Here is a 20,992-nt window from a genome sequence, read left to right as displayed (position 1 = left end):
CTGTCAGAAACCGTCTCAGGGAAGCTCATATGCATGCTTGTCGTCCTCACCAGGGTACTGACCTGACTGCAGTTCGGTGTCGTAACTGACTTCAGTGGGCAGATTATCACCTTCGATGGCCACTGGCACGCTGGAGAAGTGTGCTCTTCACGGATGAATCCCGGTTTCGACTGTAGCGGCAGATGGCGTTGTGTGGGCGAGTGGTTTGCTGATGTCAATGTTGTAAACAGAGGGCCCCATTGGTGGCGGTGGGGTTATGGTATGGGCAGGTAGAGATACAGTGATGAGATCCTGAAGCCCATTGTCATGCCATTCATCCACCGCCATCACCTCATTTTTCAACATGATAATGCACAGCCCCATGTCGCAAGGATCTGTACACAATTCCTGGAAGCTGATAATGTCTCAGCTCTTGAATTGACCTGCGTACACACCAGACATGTCACCCATTGAGCATGTTTGGGATGCTCTGGATCGACGTGTACGACAGCGTGTTCCAGTTCCCGCCAATATCCAGCAACTTCGCACAGCCATTTTAGAGGAGTGGGACAACATTCCACAGGCCACAATCAACAGCCTGATCAACTCTATGTGAAGGAGATTTGTCACGCTGTAGGAGACAAATGGTGGTCACACACTAGATACCGACTGATTTTCTGATCCACGCCCCTACTTTTTTTTTTTTTAAGGTATCTGTGACCAACAGATGCAAATCTGTATTTCCAGTCATGTGAAATCCATAGATTAGGGCCTTCAATTGACTTATTTCCTTATATGAACTGTAACTCAGTAAAATCTTTGAATTTGTTGTATGATGCGTGTATATTTTTGTTCAGTACTTTCACAGTCAAGAGGAGCATTTGAGTGCTCGTCTTTCTCAGAGCTCTGGCTGGGCCATACAGTAGAATTCGTTTGTCCAGGCCCTGAATACCCATCACAGGGCAAAATCAAAGGGTTCTGCGTGGGTTTTCAATGACAAACCAACCTTCACCAGTCCCATTCTGTTTCCACCACAGCTCTAAAAACTCACTCTCAGTCTGGTCTGGTCTGGTAAAGTGGATCTCCATGAGAAATCCCTGAGTGCCTATGTGACGGTAGGCCATAGGTTAATTTAAATCAAGGTAAAGTGAGAGGTCTATATGGATATTTATATATAGAACCAAAACAACATTATACTGTACGGTGGGTGGGTAGTCTGGGGATACCTCTTTCCAAATCAAACAGAGCCAGTAGACAGGTCTCTCTATATTTCATGGCGTCCGAGTTGAAGTTTACTTAAGCATAAGCCGTATTTCATGCTGCGTACATGACTGTAGTCAAGGCTGTAGTCAGGGTCTGGGAACCCAAAGAATTACACCACAATGTGCCCGTTGTCTGGTATAAATAACATGTAACGTTTTTCCCATGTGTGCTTCTACCAACAAGGCCGACATTGAATGCTGTCATAATTACTTAAACACTCCCTAATCACGGTATCTCCGTGACTGGCAATGAGCGAGCACTCATCAAGAGAAGTCCCCTGCGCCATCTGTCTTCCGTTTGCACATAAATCAGTCTGGGGGATCATATCGTAAGATTCCAGTCAGAGGGGCCTCCTAAATCCAGCCCAACAACAAACTAAACTTCATATCGAGCGCCAGAAAAGTTCTGTCCTCACAAGAGCAGGTATGAAACACGTTAGCATGAAGGAGACAACTGACAGTTGGATGAGGGATGGAAACAAGGAGACCACAAAGCCTTAAGGCATTTGCAAAACGTGTGTTCTTTCTTGTAAATTACAGAAAGTACTAGGCAGGATTGTAATGTGATATTTTCCCATATTTTGTCTATGATATCATTAACCACACAGTGCAATAGCTTAGAATAAAAATACGCTTATTTTCAAAAGGACTTTAAAACAAATAGGTAGGCGTAGATCATCGATTAGCTAGTTTTGAAAAGTTACAACTATGGCCAGGACTTTTTCCTGGCCATGTGGCCTGGACCAGGAAAACAAAGCTAAACAAAGCCAATAACTGACATGGATTTTGCAATGAATTTGGAGCACCATGTAGAGTTTGGAGCAGCACAGACATACATCACCCTGTAGTCCAGTCAGTCAGTGAGTGACAATAGCAGGCCTGGTCAGGTCCTTAATCTGAGAACCAGCTCTGACCAAACGTGGTCTGGAGCAGGAAACAATCAAATGTGAGCTATGTTAATTGCTCGGCAAACTACTGTACACACAGGTCCTCAAAATAATTCACCCTGCCACAAGACATACAGAAAGCACTTGTGGAAATAACGACTTTCTGTCCACAACTAAGTGTAAATGCTAAAAAAATGACAAGGCCTAAATATACATTCCATGAGAAAACATGGCCCTGAATGAATGGGTTCAGATGTAACATTCTGCCTGGGCGAATGGAGAAGTTAGGCTAGCTAGCCTAATTGCTGAAATGGCCTTATTTCTTCAAAACAACAGTTCTGCAACTTGTATTGCACCACTGAGGTTATGCTTATCTACACCATATTACTTATTCTTACAATGGCATTAATGGCTAGCCTAACAAAACATACTCAGACGTAAAGTTATTTATTTGTGTCCAGTGTTAACTAAGTAAGGGTCTTGTAGTCTGTAACAGCCTTGTAATAGCAATGCGATTCAAATTGGACTATATTGTATGCAGTGTTTCGGAGCATTGAAGCCAAAAAAGCAACACATACTGTAGTTAGCAGGACTGGACTGTAGCTATGTGTTCACTGTTGATGTTTTTCCAGCCACGAGTGCTTGGACAGCTGAAGGTATGCTACTCTGACCAGTTCAGCAACATGAATGACCGCAGACGTACAGTAAAACTGTGGGACGCGCCACCACAACCATATTTATCGCAGCAGGTACAATAAACAAGGCTTTTAAAACTGTCACTCCGCTGAAGACGAACATTAAACCTACCTGGTGAGGATGAAAGATTAAGATCATAGCCTGACATTATCACCAGGACACCCGTCTGTTATCAACATTATTCGGACCAATTACGATGATGAACGACCGCTAATGATAGAGGTTATGAACCATTTTGAAGAGCTTTAGAGATGGCAATAAATGGGTCAGACATCAAATAAAGCATCAGCACTGTTGATCATCTGAACGGAGTTGGTGTTCCACGCCACAACATTAAATATATCTCTATGACTTACGTCATATTCTCAAGCTCGGTGGCGCAGGCTCCCACAGCCTTGGTGACGTTGACCAGCAGGGCCTGGTTGGTTCCCGTCAGCAGGTTGACCAGGGGCTGGATGCCTCCACACTTCCTGATGGTGGCCCTGTTGGCAGGTTTCTGGGCCCCCTCGCCCAGGGCGCCGACCACGTTCACCAGCACCTCCTCAGGCTGGTCTGTCAGCAGACCCACCAGGGTCTCCAAGGCCTTGTAATCCTGGAACCTGGGGAAAGGCACAGCACCAGGGTCAATCAACCAATCACTTTATTCAACCCAATCACTTCCATCTTTTTTATAGCCTTATATGTTATATGCAGCTTTGGACATACTGTAAGTTTAGGGGCTTCAAAAATAGGACATCATTCTGAATCATAATCAATATCCTGTAGATGTTTCAATGTGTGTGGAGCAAGTCAAAATGTCTTGGTTTGGCCAGGTGACAGTGTGATAATATAGAGATTGATATATTTCAGGAATGGAGTTATATTTGGGAACGGATGTATTTTTTCAGCACAAATCACTTGACCCAGTAACAACAGGACGGTTTTCCCACGACTGCTCAAAGGCCTCTCCACACATGTACTTTGCATGACCGAGGTTCACTGTGGCTTGGACTAGTTCACTCCCTGTTTTACTGTCATTTCACTTTGTTTGCCAGAACTACCGAGTGGGTAAACGACAGTAAACATTTAAGAGGGATATAATGTGGTTACAGAAAGCCTCAACAAACCTCTGATGTACGGTTAAGTTCTATGACTGTTTTCCCTCACAGTTATGGTTGCTGGCAACACAGTCTGTAGGCTATTGTAGAAAGTGTCCAAGGTCATTTGGTTTTGGTCATGATCCACCGAAACATATTCTTGCAAGCAAAGCAGTAATGAATGGAGCGGCTGCCAAAGCAAACTTTTAGGTGAATTTAGCGTAGAACAACGATACTATTCATACGGCCATCATTGAAGTTGCATCTGCATGGTGCTCCTACAGCAGAATTTAGTGATGGGGGATATTATTTATACAGATATTACAGATATTATTTCGGACAATATTATATCGATACTTTGAATCCGGGTATGGATTTGATACTAGGTAGCGTTAGCTAGCGCTAGTTGGCTGTACATGCGCCAGAACTTTTTCATCCTATAGCTTGTCCATCTTTTTTAAAATAGTGAGCCAACATGTTGTCATGGACTTTTATTTCCATGACTGATCAAAACAAATGTTATCATGCTCTCTCTTGTCTCTCTCCAGCAGACAGCTGGAGCAGTGACCAATATGTTTGGAACATCAAAGCGCAATAAAATCGCAGTATCGAATCCCAATACATATAGAATTGTCATATAGAATTGTCTCAGCCACCCGAGCCACGGCCTGTTCACCCCGCTACCACCCAGTACTCTGCTTAGTCACTGTTACTAGCCGGCTACCACCCAGTACTCTACCCTGTACCTTAGAGACTGCTACCCAAGAGTAATTGAACACTAGTCACTTTAATAATGTTAACATACTGTTTTACACACTTTATATGTTTATGAAGTATTCTAGTCATGGCTCATCCTATATAACTACTACTGTACACACCTTATATATTCATATACTGTCCATACTGTCTATACACACCATAAATATATATATATATTTATTTACATTCCAGATTCTAAAATTGCTCATCTTTATGAATTTTTTTGTGTACATTTTGGATTATGTGCGTATGGTCATTGGATTGCTAGACATTTCTACATTATTGGAGCTAGAAACATAAGCATTTCTCTGCACCTGCGATAACATCTGTAAAACTGTGTACCAGACCAATAAATGTTGATTTGATAGAATCGCAATACATATCGTATCAGCTCTTAAGCATTATGATAATATCGTATTGTGAGGTCCCTGGAAATTCCCAGACCTAGAATTCCCTTGTAATTGCACAAATAACTTTTGATAAATGGACTGCAAGTCATGCCTATTTTTGTTCAGCCAATTCCAGCTCGTGTAATAAAGATGGCAGAAGTAACACAAAGCTGGCTGAATCAGCTCCTCGTACAAACAGTAGGCTCAATACAAGTGGAAGCATCATTGAGGCCTATCAAAAGGCACAGGGACCAAAGAGAGGCTTCTGTGTAGCAGTTCTATGACGAATTGTGTTGCTCTTTTTCTAAACATATCTGTTACAGTAACACATTCATTCACATTGGTGGTGCAAAGAAATTGAATGCTGCCTGTCTGTCCTTTTATACCACAGCCAGTTCGTTTTTAAGAAGGGGCTCTGTGTCAAAGAGTCATTTGAAGGACTACGGGAAAGGAAGAGAGCCTCGAAGACGTTCAATGGGAATCATAAAGGGCCTGGGAGACTTTCAGAAGGATACATTCTACTGCCCAACGTTGAACAGAAAAACGAACTCACTTCAAAATGAAGGAGGGTGAACTGCTGCCTAAATAGCCCTAGAGGTCGGGTGAGCAAAGTTCTGTAGATAGAAACGGGAGGTAAGAAAGAAGTATCATTATGATACATAATGATGGTGTTCTGCTCATCATAGACTCTGGAAGAGAGGTAAGAGAAGGAGGACTGGACGGATAGTCAGTAATTGTAACTGAACCATACAATCTTGACCTCAAACATTATTGCGTTGGCAAATACAGTCCGAGTCTTGGCGAGGACCACTTTCCATTGCAAAGTTATTCCCTCACTTGTTTGTTGCAGGGCTTAGTTTTTACACAGCTTTTGTGTGTGTGCATAACACTTCCGTATATACGGTTCAAGGGGACACGTATCAATGCACCTATAAATCTGCTTTTAAATCTGCACAAAACAGTCCAAAACGTCCCTAGTGCGAGACAAGAGGTTTGAGAGGCCTTTTTATTAAGGCCTTTCATACATACAGGCTATAGGCTCCATATTGCAGGTCTTAGGAAAATGTCAATCTCTCCGCATTTAGCCGATGTACACCTTTAAAACAAACACACTTAAGTTATGAAGATAATTATATATTTTTGCCATCAATGATCTCTTATGTTGATACATCATTAAATCAGGAAAATAGCTAACACATGCATCTTCTTCTGGGCTTTAGGGGAGGTCTCCCTCTCGCCCCACATATCTCAGGCCTGCATCCCACACGTCCCTACTGTACAGTACAGCCATGCCATGTTAAAGATCACTCACACGAAAGCACGCTGTCTGCTATTGGCCACAAGGGCTGTTTGAGTTGTTCATTTACTACTTGGGAATACAAAAAAAAAGCTCAACTCCCCCTCATTACTGTTTCTGTCAAATATATTCTAAAACGATTTTCGTCTCGAAACACCACTCAGCCCATGATTGATTCTGAAATGAACACAACGGCCCTTAACAACTCTCGACAAAAAAACTCTATTACCGTTTGCAGCCGTTCTTTTTTGACAGTAATGGCTTGGTCATGTCATTCCAAACCTGCGTCTTGACATTTTTACATGTTATTCAAATAACCCTGGGAGAGTAAAAAAAACAAAAAAAAACAGATCCACTCGCAAATGTAAGTGTGGATTAAAACAGTCAGTGCTCTACTCTTCATAATGCTGGTTTCCTCTCCGGCCTTCCTGGGGAACCCACGGCCAAATTTCTACCTTCATTCACACCAACCGCCCGAGCCGTCCAAAAAACTAAACACAAACACTACACGGGAAGGTAACCGTTAACTGAAACATTGTGGTGGGTGATACGGGCCTTTGGGTCGCTCTCTCTCACTGACTGGATTCCTTAGTTATTTATCACATTCCCCTTAATGAGTGTGAGGGTTTGATGCTTGCCAGTGAAGGGTCAACCAATTGCGGTTTTACACGTGATTATCAGTATCATTATTCATTATTATTATGGACCTTTTTTGCATAGCAACAGTGTTATGAGTAAGTACGCTGAGACAAGCGGCCTGTAATGGGAGCAAGTGCACAGGGTGCCACATTACTCATTGCCAGTGTAGTTCATTTGTTTTATCGCCGTGCCAGGCTGCACTCTAAAGGGCTCCCAATCTCTGCCATTTTTGTGCTATTTCATATGCATCAGAACTGGACTGAATATGAAGGCTTGTTAAGTAGCCAGAGGGCTGAAAGGCAGTCTGAAAGGTTCACGTTGTAACTTGAACTCTCTCCTGTGTGAATTCTTTAGTCTTTATAACTAAATATGTTGTTATCCAACACTCCTCGTTCTATGCAAACAGAACATATGCTTTTGTTTATGACAATAACCACTGGTCTGGTTGTTCATCATGAACTTGGCACCAGAGATAGTAATCTATATCCACCTGTTTTAAAGAGAGCGTTATTGGCATGCTTCTATAATGGGATCATTGCTTAATTGACTGTGGCAACAGGCACTTGTTTCCAGTAGGGAAGACTTAACTTAGACTCTAAATGTAGGATATCATTCTGTCAGTTATGAAATATGAAGTGGAGAGAGACCGGTGTGAGTGCTACTGGGACATTTTACTATTATTTTTAAAATTCCTCTGCAATTTTCAGTCCTACAGAGTTTTTGAGTCAGATGCTAGACATTTCCACATTATCTTAATTCATCATGTAAAACCATATAAAACTCCAAAAGCCTCTTTTATCGTAAAAACGTATTTAAAAAATGCTACGTTTCTGAAAATAAGCCTTGAATTTATTAAGAGGTTACCATGGTATAAATTAATGCATATGGCTTGTATTGTCCCCTGAGTCACTCTGACAAATAAAAGAAATACAGCAACAACAAAACAAGTCATGGGGGTACCTTTAGCAACCATTGAGAGCTGCCAGGGCACGATTTTCAGGCATTATTAATTTTTGAGGGAAAATTACTGATTAAAAAAATCCTCCCATGCAAGATAAAGCCAGCCAGGAAAGATTCCAGAAAGTGTGACTGTTGAGGGGAACTAAATGACAATGAAATAAATGTGGGTATGCAGTAACATGACACATGATTTAAGAGTCTGTCAGCTTACATTTCCAACATTATGGAGGAGTCATTTTCGAGGCAGCTTTCTCTCAGTCCGCTTGCCCATGTTCATTACTAATGGGAGGAGAGCTGCTTTAGACACCAAAGGGTGTCTATAAAACCAACTCTTTACTTCATCTTTTGTTAACAGTAGAAAAGCTCACATTCCTCCTGCTAACAGTCACATAAAAGATCAACGCTAATAGAATCTGTGTATCTGCAAAACGTAACATTTTGTCCAAATAATCACTTCGGCCAGACGAGACGAAGGACGAGACGTGACAACTTTTGGGAGTGGAAAAAGTGAGACTCACATATGAACACGAGAGGTCTCGTAAAAATGCCACGTGATTGCAGCATATCGACCCTCATCCCAACCGCTATCACTAGGATTTCCACTGGAACGTACCGTAGACCCATCTCCCCGTACTTTAAAGTTAGCTCTCTAAATTCCCATCATACTCATGACACTAAGTTTGCAAACATATTATCTGAGTATTACGAGCACCTATGGCTTCCCACTCAATACATGCTAAGTGGACATCAGTCAAAACAAAAATGTACCTCTGTGTGGGTGATTTGTCAAAGTCAGGGCCAGGCAAATGTTATAGTAATTACACTAACCTACCAATGACATAAGACATGACCCACTCTAAAGTACTCCGCCCCCTCACCCCCCCACTACAGTAAATATGGGATCACGACCAGCAACACACAGTTTACCTGTGGTGCTGGTCAGGCTCCAGTCTGAGTGGGGCTGTAGTGATAATGAGGGTTAATAATAATGGGAAGGAGAGAAGGAGGGAGGGATGCCTGGATGGAGGGAGAGGGAGGGGTAACGTTACTTAGCCACATTCTCCATGCTGATGGAGCACTTCCAGATGGCCCCGGTGGTGGCAGCCAGGAGCTGTTTGTTGTCTGCCTGGCTCAGCAGAGTCACCAGGGGCTGCAGGCCCTCGCACTGACGCACCAGGTCACGGGTACGCTTGTCTTCTGCACACTGAGACAGACAGACAAACATTGCTAGACATATTTTGGGATGCTTCTTGCCCTAATGCTTATGCATTGTCCACATTCCCAGCCTCAATTTATTCTTGTTTGTTTATGACGGACTGAAAACATTCTTAACATGAGTCATAACCATGGTTACCTTGAAGATGGCACTGGCGCAGTGCATCTGTAGCTCTTGGTTGTCACAGTTGAGGTTTTTCACCAAGTCCTCGATCATACCCTCTGTCTGGATGGCAATCCTGTAACTTCTCTGGAAATGAACGTTCAGGGAAAACAGTCAATGACAGTGTTTTGGTTTGCAATGATGAATCACTAGGTGGTCCTCTTCAGGGTGGCACTCCATACCTTAATCTGCTACACATGCTGCCCACTAAACCATAGGTATACCCCAAATGGCACCCTATTCCCTATACACTTCTTTTGGCCAGCGGCTCATAGTGAGCCCCTCACCTCGGAGGCACACTCCTGCAGGGTTCCCACGACAGGGATCAGCATGTTCTCGTGGGGAGACTTGAGCAGGCGAGCCAGCAGAGGGATGCCCCCAGCCTTGCGGATGGCCTCTTTGTTCCTGGTGCTCTTACTGCAGCTCCAGAGGGCCAGGGCCCCGCAGCGAGCCACCTCCACGTCCTTCTCCTGCTCCTCTGTCAGGGCCGCCGAGTCAGGCACGCAGTCTAGTAACTCCACCTGGGAACACACACACACAGAGAACACACACTCAACGATCCAGTGTGCATCAAATAAAATATCTATCAGACATTGCGAGAGTGAATGTGAAAACCACAGGAAATGCTGTAAGGATAGCTGTGGTTTCCATTGAAGCAATGTATTAAATGGGATTAGCAAAGTTGTTGGCCATGATTAGGTGCATAATTAAATCATATTACTATGTGGGCTGACAGAATAAAAAAACAGAGATTCAGAATGTGGAAAAATAGCAGGTCTGTGTGTTGATGTAACAGTTTTGAAATCCCAGAGTGACCCTTTATGACCGTCAGTCTGTGTGTCAGGGCTGTGTTAAAGCCATAGTTCCTGCACGGCCACTGAGACAGAGCAGGCAAAGCTATTACACATGTTATGCAGTTCAAAGGTGGTCTCAGTCTGAAGTTCAGCGTGAAATTAATCTCTCCACTGCAATGACTGCAATGAGCACATCCGATTTGGTGCTTGAGGATAAATATACAAGGCCCACAGGCTTTAATCACAGGTCGCTCTGTCAATAAACATCAACTCAGATCCAAGGATGTCAAAGGACATTCTATCCGTTTCCCCATCAATGACTTTGATGTTTTGTAACATAAAACTAGGGGAAAGGTGGGTGAGGGTGGCATGTATCAGGGAACCCAGTGTATGGAAACTGGAGGTACTTAGAAGAGCCAGTGCTGTGAAGAGCTGTGTGTTGCTGTGCTGGGATGTGTTCTGTAGAGGGGAGCCATGATTGGACTATATTGTCTAAGTTTCTGCTTTGCTATAGCATGTGACTCCAAATTGGCTCTGTAGTGGGTCAGTTAGAGCGTGCTGCTGGGAACATCAGCAGGGCTGTGGGTTCATTTCCCGCACGGGTTCCATTCCCATATATTTATGTGTCACTGTCAATGTTTTGGATCAAAGCGTCTGTCTAAATAACATTAGCATTATGTTCCCTTGTGCAAGGCTATGCGCTGCTGTGCTACAGTACAGTGCAGTATATATCTTCCCACTAGACTCACCAGTCTCTTGATCCCTCCGTGCTGTCTGACTGTCCTCCTGGCCCGTCTGAACTTGGCCACGTTGGCGATGGTCTCTGCGGCCAGGTATTTTAGGTCCTTGTCTGGGGAGTCCAAGATCTTCACCATGGTCTGCAGGCCCCCCAGGTCAGCGATGGCCCGGCGGATCTGAGAGTTACGGCTGATCTCCTTCAGAATCTTCAGAGAGCCAATCTAAACCATGCACGAAGACGGTAAGTCCACAAAGTACATCTCGCTAAATCTCCTTAGCGGGTAAAAAAATGTTGGCTTGTATTAAGAAAAACTGCAAAGCCAATGTCAACAACATGGGCTAAACATCCATCACCAAGAGCACAAATAAAGAGGATTAGGGTAAACCCCCAAAATGTGACCCCTAAAAATAGACAGCAGTTTCTAAAGAGTCTCAATATAAAAGCATGCTGTATAAAAAGCGCCCACACATCTCATTAGGTCTATAGGAGTCAAATTGCTACCCTGTGTCTTTAAAGTACCTCCCGTCAGTACTCTGGGTATCTGAAACACTAGGCTGCCACACACAGCACAGGGGCAACTCTGTTCCCCCCCAAGGGCATCCAAGTCCGCTTGGCAGGGAGCAGGGACTGGGAGGGCTACTCACTTTGCATTTGATTTCTTCTGTATCCAGCAAGTTAATGAGGACTTCAAGGCCACCTACATCCCGGATGGCCAGTTGGCACGTCTCCTGGGCTAAATTAAAGTCCCTCATGGAGCACAGAGCAATCACAGTGGCCGTCTGGTTGCCTCCCTGAAATAAGAATGAAAACACAGCACCAACGAATAAATGAATAAAACGGCAGAGAAAATAATTAAAGAGACATTTAGAAAAACGAGGACACAGTGTCTCCCCTCCTTCCCTCTACTGATATCTCTCTTTAAACATGCCTGCTGGGGTTATTTTGTGACAGTTAACACCGGTGGAGAGAAATTATTTGATATGGAATGGCACTGACTCGGACTACTAAGATGCCTGTGGCCAGAAACCATAGACAATGACCTAAGTTAAAGAAAAAAGAGAAAAATTTGCATTGAAATGTTGATTGAACATAATAATGAGTAAGCATTTCAAAAGATTCTGTTATGACAGTTGCTATACACACACAAAATAACTCAAAGCTCGTTTCTACCCAATTAGCTACTTAGTAACTACGCCTAAGCAAACAAGTGGTTTGGGAGTAAAAAAAAACATATCTTCTTTGATTTCACTTCAAGTGCCTCAATATATAGGGAGAGGATATTGAGCCAATTTGGAATGATTTCTTCTTAAGTGCAACGTGTGCAAAACAATGTAAAGATGTAAAACAGGTGACTGGGGTCATTCTCTGACCTATATAATGATAGGTGATTGGGTTGACAGTGTTGGAAACAAAACCAAACACTTTAGTTGAGATTGAGTGTGGCATTACATGCATAAAGAACAAAGTTGGCGGAAGGTAGATACAACAATTGCAATTCTCAGATACTTAGTCTGTATTGTGTCTTCTTCCTGCAGTGTACCTTCTGTTGATGTGAAATATACTGAAGAAAATACAAACGCAACATGTAAAGCGTTGATCAGATGTTTCATTAGCTGATCACAGAAATGTTCCATACACACAAAAAGCTTATTTCTCCAAAATGTTGCGTACACATTTGTTTACATCCTTGTTAGTGAGCATTTCTCCTTTGCCAATATAATCCATCCACCTGACAGGTGTGGCATATCAATAAGCTGATTAAACAGCATGATCATTACACAGTTGCACCTTGTGCTGGGGACAATAAAAGGCCAGTCTGAAATGTTTTGTCACACAACGCCACAGATGTCTCAAGTTTTGAGAGGGTGTGCAATTGCCATGGTGACTTGTAGGAATGTCCACCAGAGCTGTTGCCAGAGAATTTAATTTTAATTTCTCTATTATAAGCCACATCCAACGTTGTTTTAGAGAATTGCACAACCAGCCTCACAACCACAGACCACGTGTAACCACGCTAGCCCAGGACCTCCACATCCGGCTTCTTGACCTGCGGGATCATCTGAGACCAGCCACCCGGACAGCTGATGAAACTGAGGAGTATTGCTGTCTGTAATAGAGCCCTTTTGTGGTGAAAAACACATTTTGATTGGCTGGGCCTGGCTCCCAAGTGGGTGGGCGTACGGCTGCACCCCTGCCCAGTCATGTGAAATCCATAGATCAGGGCATAATAAATTGATTTCAAATGACTGATTTCCTTATTTGATCTGTAACTCAGTAAAATCATTGAAATTGTTGCATGTCGCGTTTATATTTTTGTTCAGTATAGTTTAGACAGAACAAAACCCTTGAATTCCAGATTGAAACAACAGTTCCTCGCAGTAGGTAGAAAATACAGCAGTAAGCTGGATGTGTTACACGACTTTGAAATGTGACATGGCATCCTAAAGTCAAAATCTCCTGGCAAGTGAACAATCCAAATCTTGTTGTTTCATTGTTTTCTTTCTGTTCTTCTTTTAAATGAACCACAGATAGGCGTGGAGATCAGTGAGTTCTTCGGGCACTACTGCAAGCTGCTTTATTAGTTGCACACTTCACAAACATCTCCGACTCAGGACCATCCCAGACAGATTACTCTACCCACGGAGAGGAGACTCAAATCTCTTATGTAATGAACGTACTAACGTGAGATAGAAGAGCTATTTAAAGGGGGGAAAAAGACTATGGATAACAGTATGTTCTACGCAGTTCATGTTAAGGGAGTACAGTTAAATCACTGTATCTGGGTGAACCGTGATGTGAAGGAGTTCCCAAAAAGAGGTAGCCTGAAACACTGTTGTGAGCGGGATAATGGACACATGTGTTCCCCATATTATGACGTTGGCCTAAATGTGAACCTTTTGTCTATTAACAGCAGTGGATCTACTGCTTATATAGTCTCCACCACCTCTTCTCACTCTTCAAAGGATTCAGTTGGGCTAGGATCATACCGTGTAAAAACAAAACGCTATGTTTAGAACTGATACCAGAGAGAAAAGATCATATGCTTCCAGTTTTGTTAGCTTTGGTCTAGAAGTATTGTAGACATTCTTTAAAACATTGACAACATCTGACAATCTGTTAAGATGGATGTCTCTGACTCCCATCCAGCTAGCATGATAGGGGCAGATGTGCAGGCAGAGGGGGCAGATAGAATACAACTCAACAACTGTCTGTTAAATGGCACACTATTCCCTATACAGTACACTACCCTATGGGCCCTGGTCAAAAGTAGTGCACTATAAAGAGAACAGGGTACTATTTGGAAAGCAACCTATGTCTGCATCTAAAGACTACAGTTTATGAAAGACACATGAATAAACTGTAAACATAACCAATGACTAGGGTTTACATAACATGATGAGGACATTTTTCGACAGTATTTATGTGACTTCGGGGCATTTGTGATTCGCCACAGAAAATAAACAATACTTCATAGATTTACACTTGTCACAATAGGGGGATAACAGGGAAGACTGCAGAGGTTAGGCTGCTATGTGTTTTGTTTATAGTAGTTTAAACCCAGGTGAACACGTCTGCTCCAAAACTGGGGAGGGACTCACTGCTCAATACATTTCACTACCAGCGGGATTTGGCAATAAGGATAGAGATGACTAAATGTCCTCATAAATTATATCCAGAGGGAAAATATCTTTAAATATTTCACATTACAAAGTAGGGAAAGAATGAAGGGAATTCAGTATTCATAAATACAGTATATACTCTCATGACCTGGTGAATGCAGTCAATTACCAATATTAACGCAGCAAAAAAAAAAAAAAAAGTCCTCTCACTGTCAACTGCGTTTATTTTCAGCAAACTTAACATGTGTAAATATTTGTATGAACATAACAAGATTCCACAACTGAGACATAAACTGAACAAGTTCCACAGACATGTGACTAACAGAAATTGAATAATGTGTCCCTGAACAAAGGTGGAGTCAAAATTGAAAGTAACAGTCAGTATCTGGCTATTGTGGGTGTGTATATGTCTTAGAATAGGGTCACAGCTGTAAAGATGATTTCATTGTTTTGGTTTGCACAACATCTAGGGACCTTCATGATGTTAATTGTTTACATGTTTTATGTTTGGTGTGTTTTATGAAAATGTGATTTTTTTTATGAAAGTGTGATTTTTTTTCCCTAGTTCTAGGTTGTTTTTTCAAAAAACGGCCGTGGATATAGTGGAGGCTCAGTTGAGAACACCGTTGAGTACGGCTATTTTATTTGTATAAGTACTGCAGTGCATCTCCTCCTCATGGACTGCACCAGATCTCACATTTCTTGCTGTGAGATGTTACCCCACTCTTCCACCAAGGCACCTGCAAGTTCCTGGACATTTCTGGGGGGAATGGCCCTAGCCCTCACCCTCCGATCCAACAGGTCCCAGACGTGCTCAATGGGATTGAGATCCGGGCTCTTCGCTGGCCATAGCAGAACACTGATATTCCAGGATATCACTCACAAAATGAGCAGTATGGCTGGTGGCATTGTCATGCTGGAGGGTCAAGGGTACCACATGAGGCAGGAGGATGTCTTCCCTGTAACGCACAGCGTTGAGATTGCCTGCAATGACAACAAGCTCAGTTCGATGATGTGACACACTGACCCAGACCATGAGGGACCCTCCACCTCCAAATCGATCCCGCTCCTATCATGACACACTGTGAGACCCAGATGCAGACACAGGAGGCAGATGGTTGAAGTCTTACAATGTTTATTAATCCAATGGAGTAGGCAATAGAATGGTCGTGGTCAAGGCAAAAAGGTCAAAACCAGATCAGAGTCCAGGAGGTACAGAGTGGCAGACAGGCTCGTGGTCAAGGCAGGCAGAATGGTCAGGCAGGCGAGTACAGAGTCCAGAACAGGCAAGGGTCAAAACCGGGAGGACTAGAAAAAGGAGAATAGCAAAAAGCAGGAGAACAGGAAAAACACTGGTTGACTTGGAAAAATTAACAAGACGAACTGGCACAGAGAGACAGGAAACACAGGGATAAATACACTGGGGAAAATCAGCGACACCTGGAGGGGGTGGAGACAATCACAAGGACAGGTGAAACAGATCAGGGCATGACAGCTCCAGAGTACAGGCCTCAGTGTAACGTTCATTCCTTCGACGATAAACGCAAATCCGACCATCACCCCTGGTGAGACAAAACCGCGACTCATCAGTGAAGAGCACTTTTTGCCAGTCCTGTCTGGTCCAGCGACGGTGGGTTTGTGCCCATAGGCGACGTTGTTGCCAGTGATGTCTGGTGAGGGCCTGCCTTATAACAGGCCTACAAGCCCTTAGTCCAGCCTCTCTCAGCCTATTGCAGACAGTCTGAGCACTGATGGAGGGATTGTGCGTTCCTGGTGTAACTCGGGCAGTTGTTGTTGCCATCCTGTACATGTCCCGCAGGTGTGATGTTCGGATGTAGCGATCCTGTGCAGGTGTTGTTACACGTGGTCTGCCACTGTGAGGATGATCAGCTGTCCGTTCTGTTTCCCTGTAGCGCTGTCTTAGGCGTCTCACAGTACGGACAATTGCAATTTATTTCCCTGGCTGCAGATGAGCAGGGATCCTGGGCATCTTTCTTTTGGTGTTTTTCAGTCAGTAGAAAGGCCTCCTTAGTGTCCTAGTTTTTCAGAACTGTGACCTTAATTGCCTACCGGCTGTAAACTGTTAGTGTCTTAACGACCGATCCACAGGTGCATGTTCATTCATTGTTTATGGTTCATTGAACCAGCAAGGGAAACAGTGTTTAAACCCTTTACAATGAAGATCTGTGAAGTTATTTGGATTTTTACGAATTATCTTTGAAAGACAGGGTCCTGAAAAAGAGACATTTATTTTTTAGCTGAGTTTATAAAACAAGCATTTTTTTATAGTCCGTTAATTAAGACACATACATTAAAAACTGAACAAGTGCAACAGGCACTAAGTAAGCCATGGGAAGGTCGCTCTGGAATTCACACCAGACACGCAGGGCTGGATGATCATCATTAATCAACAACTCAATGGTCATTCCTCAAGTAAATTATAGAGACCATTGTATAAAAGATGTATCTATTAATCAAATACCATTATGGGACTAAAAAACTGTTTTACAACCAATTAAAAAACTATCAGGGATACAATTTAATTAAAGATGTTAACCTGATATCACCTATTAAAATAAAAAGTGTGCTTTTGTCTCCCCCAATGTTCAGACCTCCTCACCACCAGAAATGTCTGAAACCTTCACTGCTTGATACAACTAATTGCAAACATCAAGGTAATAACCTGTGTGTGTGTGTGTGTGTGTGTGTGTGTGTGTGTGTGTGTGTGTGTGTGTGTGTGTGTGTGTGTGTGTGTGTGTGTGTGTGTGTGTGTTGGTGCCACAGAGCTGGATCTATGACATGTGGGGTGGAGCCACTGTCTGTGTTCCTACTGCCTGTGTTCCTACTGCCTGTGTTCCTACTGCCTGTGTTCCTACTGCCTGTGTTCCTACTGTCTGTGTTCCTACTGTCTGCGCTCCTCGACCTCAGTCGGTGTAAGAAAGAATCAAGCCGCTTGGCTGAGGCCACATCCCGGAGGATTCATGTGGTTTATACTATTCTGTCGTTTCTGAAGCAGACTAGCCATGTAGGGTACAGATGAAGAAAAATGTAGCCATCTACTGCCAAGTCCATTATGGGTAAGGAATAGGGAAAGAATGATTGGTGGTTCTCTCTAACTTCATATTGGACATAGGATCATGTATAAAATAAAATTTGAGCATATGACTGGCCCTGCTGTCTTGTAGCGGCTAGTGAAATAATACAGTTTTGTCAGGCGTCCAAACGTTTTGTGGTATTTTCTGTCACTAAAAAGTTGTTTAATTTAAAAAGTATGGAAATAGGTACAGACATTCATAGTGAAAATTACTTTGTCTGGTGCAAAAGTAGCCCACTTAATTTCTATGGGTTTCCAAAATAATGGTTCAAACTGATGTGTGTTGTATTTATATTTTCCCTTTTAGTCCGAGGCTTACTATCAACCATCATTTTTTTGCCTGGTAGTTAATTAAGAAACTATTTCTGAAAAAGTCTTTATAACATGTTAACAGAACTGAAAACTCTGTTCAAAGCTCTGAAACACCTAATTCATTGGAAATAATGCTTCACTTGTAGAAATTAATTAAGTTAATTAATTAATTAAGTTAAATTAAGTTAATGTGAGTGTAGAGACTGACCCTGGCTCTTTTGTATGGCAGGGGTCTGTAGTTCTGCTACTGACCAGCAGAGGGTGGACAATCTCAACCAGGGTTAAACAAAGTGTCATCGTCGTGGATGGAGCTCACTAGACACTTAGGTAAATCATGACACCTACCTACATCACCTTGCTCTTTGCAATATCTTACATTTTACTTGGAAATGAATATACATAATAATTCTATTGTTTATTATAAAATGATTGCATCTGTTACTTTTCCTCAGGACATAAAACAAAATATACTGTAATCTCATTATTATAAGACAATATAAACTAAAGGACATAATCTAATGCTAGTATATGAAAATATATATTAGGGACAAATAAGGGATCATCTAATGTGTTATTATGTGGCAGTAAAATTAAGAAGCCACCTATGCAACAAAAATGACCACATTCTAGCCGTCATTGTAAACACTTACACAATAGACAACCTTTGAGTGTGGTTTGCTAAGTAATAAACATGTTAATACTTTTGGCACCTAAATATTTTTTGTTAATCATCACTTAACCCACTTACAATGAAGTCACTAATCGCCAATGCTTTATCAAAAAAAGCAGAGCACAAATTAGGGTAATTGGTAGCAGCTATGGCGACAGCATATTATATGAAACTGTTAAGTTGCCATGTATCTATTTCTAGCTAATGAGGCCATTTGGCTTCAACTTGTGGTTACCTACAGTGCATATTGATGGCAATTACGTGGTATGGAAACTTTACTGTATGTTCTGCAATCTGAGAGACCGCTACCATATAGGGAAAGGTATTTATATTATTACTTTTTGTACTTTTGCACCTTTGTACGGACTCGGGAGAGGCGAAGGTTGAGAGCCATGCGTCCTCTGAAACACGACCCCGCCAAGTCGCACTGCTTCTTGACACACTGCTTGCTTAACCCTGAAGCCAGCCACACCAATGTGTCAGAGGAAACACCGTACAGCTGGCGACCATAGTCAGCATGCAAGCGCCCGAAAGGACATCCCGGCCGGCCAAACCATCCTCTAACCCGAACACCGCTGGGCCAATTGTGCGCAGCCTCATGGGTCTCCCGGTCGCAGCCGGCTGGAATACAGCCTGGGATCGAACCAGGGTCTGTAGTGATGCCTCTAGCACTGTTGTAGATTTTTGTAACAGTTAGCTTACTTGTGTAATATTGACATCAGCTCAGAAACACTTGTTTCACAAAATGGTCCTGTTTTATCTATTTCTGTGCTGATCAGTGGGTAGTTGATTACCTCTGTCAAATGAATATGATTAAAGTTGAGTGTATTTGTATTTATTTTTTAAATAAAGATGGTGATGCTACAACAATTAACATTTACAATAGGCCTATTTCTAAAAAATACATACAGCCTAATGATATACAGTATTATTTTAATAGCAGGACACTGTGCATTCCATTATTCCACTGAAGAGTATGAATTAGGCTGTTTGACAAGGTTTGAATCCTAAGCAACCTGCATACACAATGTGTGAAGTAATAGATCAACGTGACTACTGTAGTAGGTCAAAGCTGTGTGCTGGACAACCTTGGGAGAGCATGAGTCGAGTAGGCATTGTGGTGTCAATTTCCTTTCTTTTTCAGCTTCAGACCAATGCCTAGTCTTCACTTAATTTCCAAGGTTTTCATATCGGAAGGTGATTACGCAACATAATTATACAACATAACACAGAAATATAGTCAAGTAAAAATACACCATAACGGAAAATGGCAACAGAAATAATGTAGTTATTAGTATTTATTTAATATTCACAGCAAAATAATCAACATGTAGCCTACCCATTAACAATTTACAGTACATACATCAGTGACTGTCACTTTAGGTGGCTCGGAGATCAATGCATGAAGTGGCACAAATTGCTCTGTGTTCTGCGCCAGCAGGGCCTTGTGCTACTTCTCTCCCTGACATCCTAGTCATACAATGGGGCAAAAAAGTATTTAGTCAGCCACCAATTGCGCAAGTTCTCCCACTTAAAAAGATGAGAGAGGCCTGTAATTTTCATCATAGGTACACTTCAACTATGACAGACGAAATGAGAAAACAAAATCCAGAAAATCACATTGTTAATTAATTTATTTGCAAATTATGGTGGAAAATAAGTATTTGGTCAATAACAAAAGTTTATCTCAATACTTTGTTATATACCCTTTGTTGGCAATGACAGAGGTCAAACGTTTTCTGTAAGTCTTCACAAGGTTTTCACACACTGTTGCTGGTATTTTGGCCCATTCCTCCATGCAGATCTCCTCTAGAGCAGTGATGTTTTGGGGCTGTTGCTGGGCAACACGGACTTTCAACTCCCTCCAAAGATTTTCTATGGGGTTGAGATCTGGAGACTGGCTAGGCCACTCCAGGACCTTGAAATGCTTCTTACGAAGCCACTCCTTCGTTGCCCGGGCGGTGTGTTTGGGATCATTGTCATGCTGAAAGACCCAGCCACGTTTCATCTTCAATGCCCTTGCTGATACATGGCCCCATTCATTCTTTCCTTTACACGGATCAGTCATCCTGGTCCCTTTGCAGAAAAACATCCCCAAAGCATGATGTTTCCACCCCCATGCTTCACAGTAGGAATGGTGTTCTTTGGATGCAACTCAGCATTCTTTGTCCTCCAAACACGACGAGTTGAGTTTTTACCAAAAAGTTATATTTTGGTTTCATCTGACCATATGACATTCTCCCAATCTTCTTCTGGATCATCCAAATGCTCTCTAGCAAACTTCAGACGGCCTGGACATGTACTGGCTTAAGCAGGGGGACACGTCTGGCACTGCAGAATTTGAGTCCCTGGCGGCGTAGTGTGTTACTGATGGTAGGCTTTGTTATTTTGGTCCCAGCTCTCTGCAGGTCATTCACTAGGTCCCCCCGTGTGGTTCTGGG

The 20,992-nt window shown here is 42.6% G+C and overlaps 1 protein-coding gene across 2 annotated transcripts in view; it reads right to left on the bottom strand.

Moving 5' to 3' along the window:
* LOC129822844 (outer dynein arm-docking complex subunit 2-like) overlaps positions 1–20,992 on the bottom strand; it is a 78,646-nt gene that overhangs the window by 33,281 nt on the left and 24,373 nt on the right. For both annotated transcript variants that reach the window (XR_008754539.1, XM_055881298.1), the window contains exons 11-16: positions 11,500–11,646; positions 10,866–11,075; positions 9,610–9,843; positions 9,299–9,409; positions 8,994–9,148; positions 3,181–3,423 (exon numbers count right to left, since the gene is read on the bottom strand). Coding sequence is in view for 1 of the 2 variants with exons in the window: in XM_055881298.1 (XP_055737273.1) it covers positions 3,181–3,423; positions 8,994–9,148; positions 9,299–9,409; positions 9,610–9,843; positions 10,866–11,075; positions 11,500–11,646 (1,100 nt within the window). In the remaining variant the exon portion in view is untranslated. The remainder of the gene's footprint in view (positions 1–3,180; positions 3,424–8,993; positions 9,149–9,298; positions 9,410–9,609; positions 9,844–10,865; positions 11,076–11,499; positions 11,647–20,992) is intronic.

The sequence above is a fragment of the Salvelinus fontinalis genome, chromosome 25, assembly GCF_029448725.1.
Source record: "Salvelinus fontinalis isolate EN_2023a chromosome 25, ASM2944872v1, whole genome shotgun sequence".
NCBI classification, from domain to species: Eukaryota; Metazoa; Chordata; class Actinopteri; order Salmoniformes; family Salmonidae; genus Salvelinus; species Salvelinus fontinalis.
The sequence above is the reverse complement of the archived record's forward strand: the minus strand, read 5'-3'. Positions and strand labels throughout refer to the sequence as shown.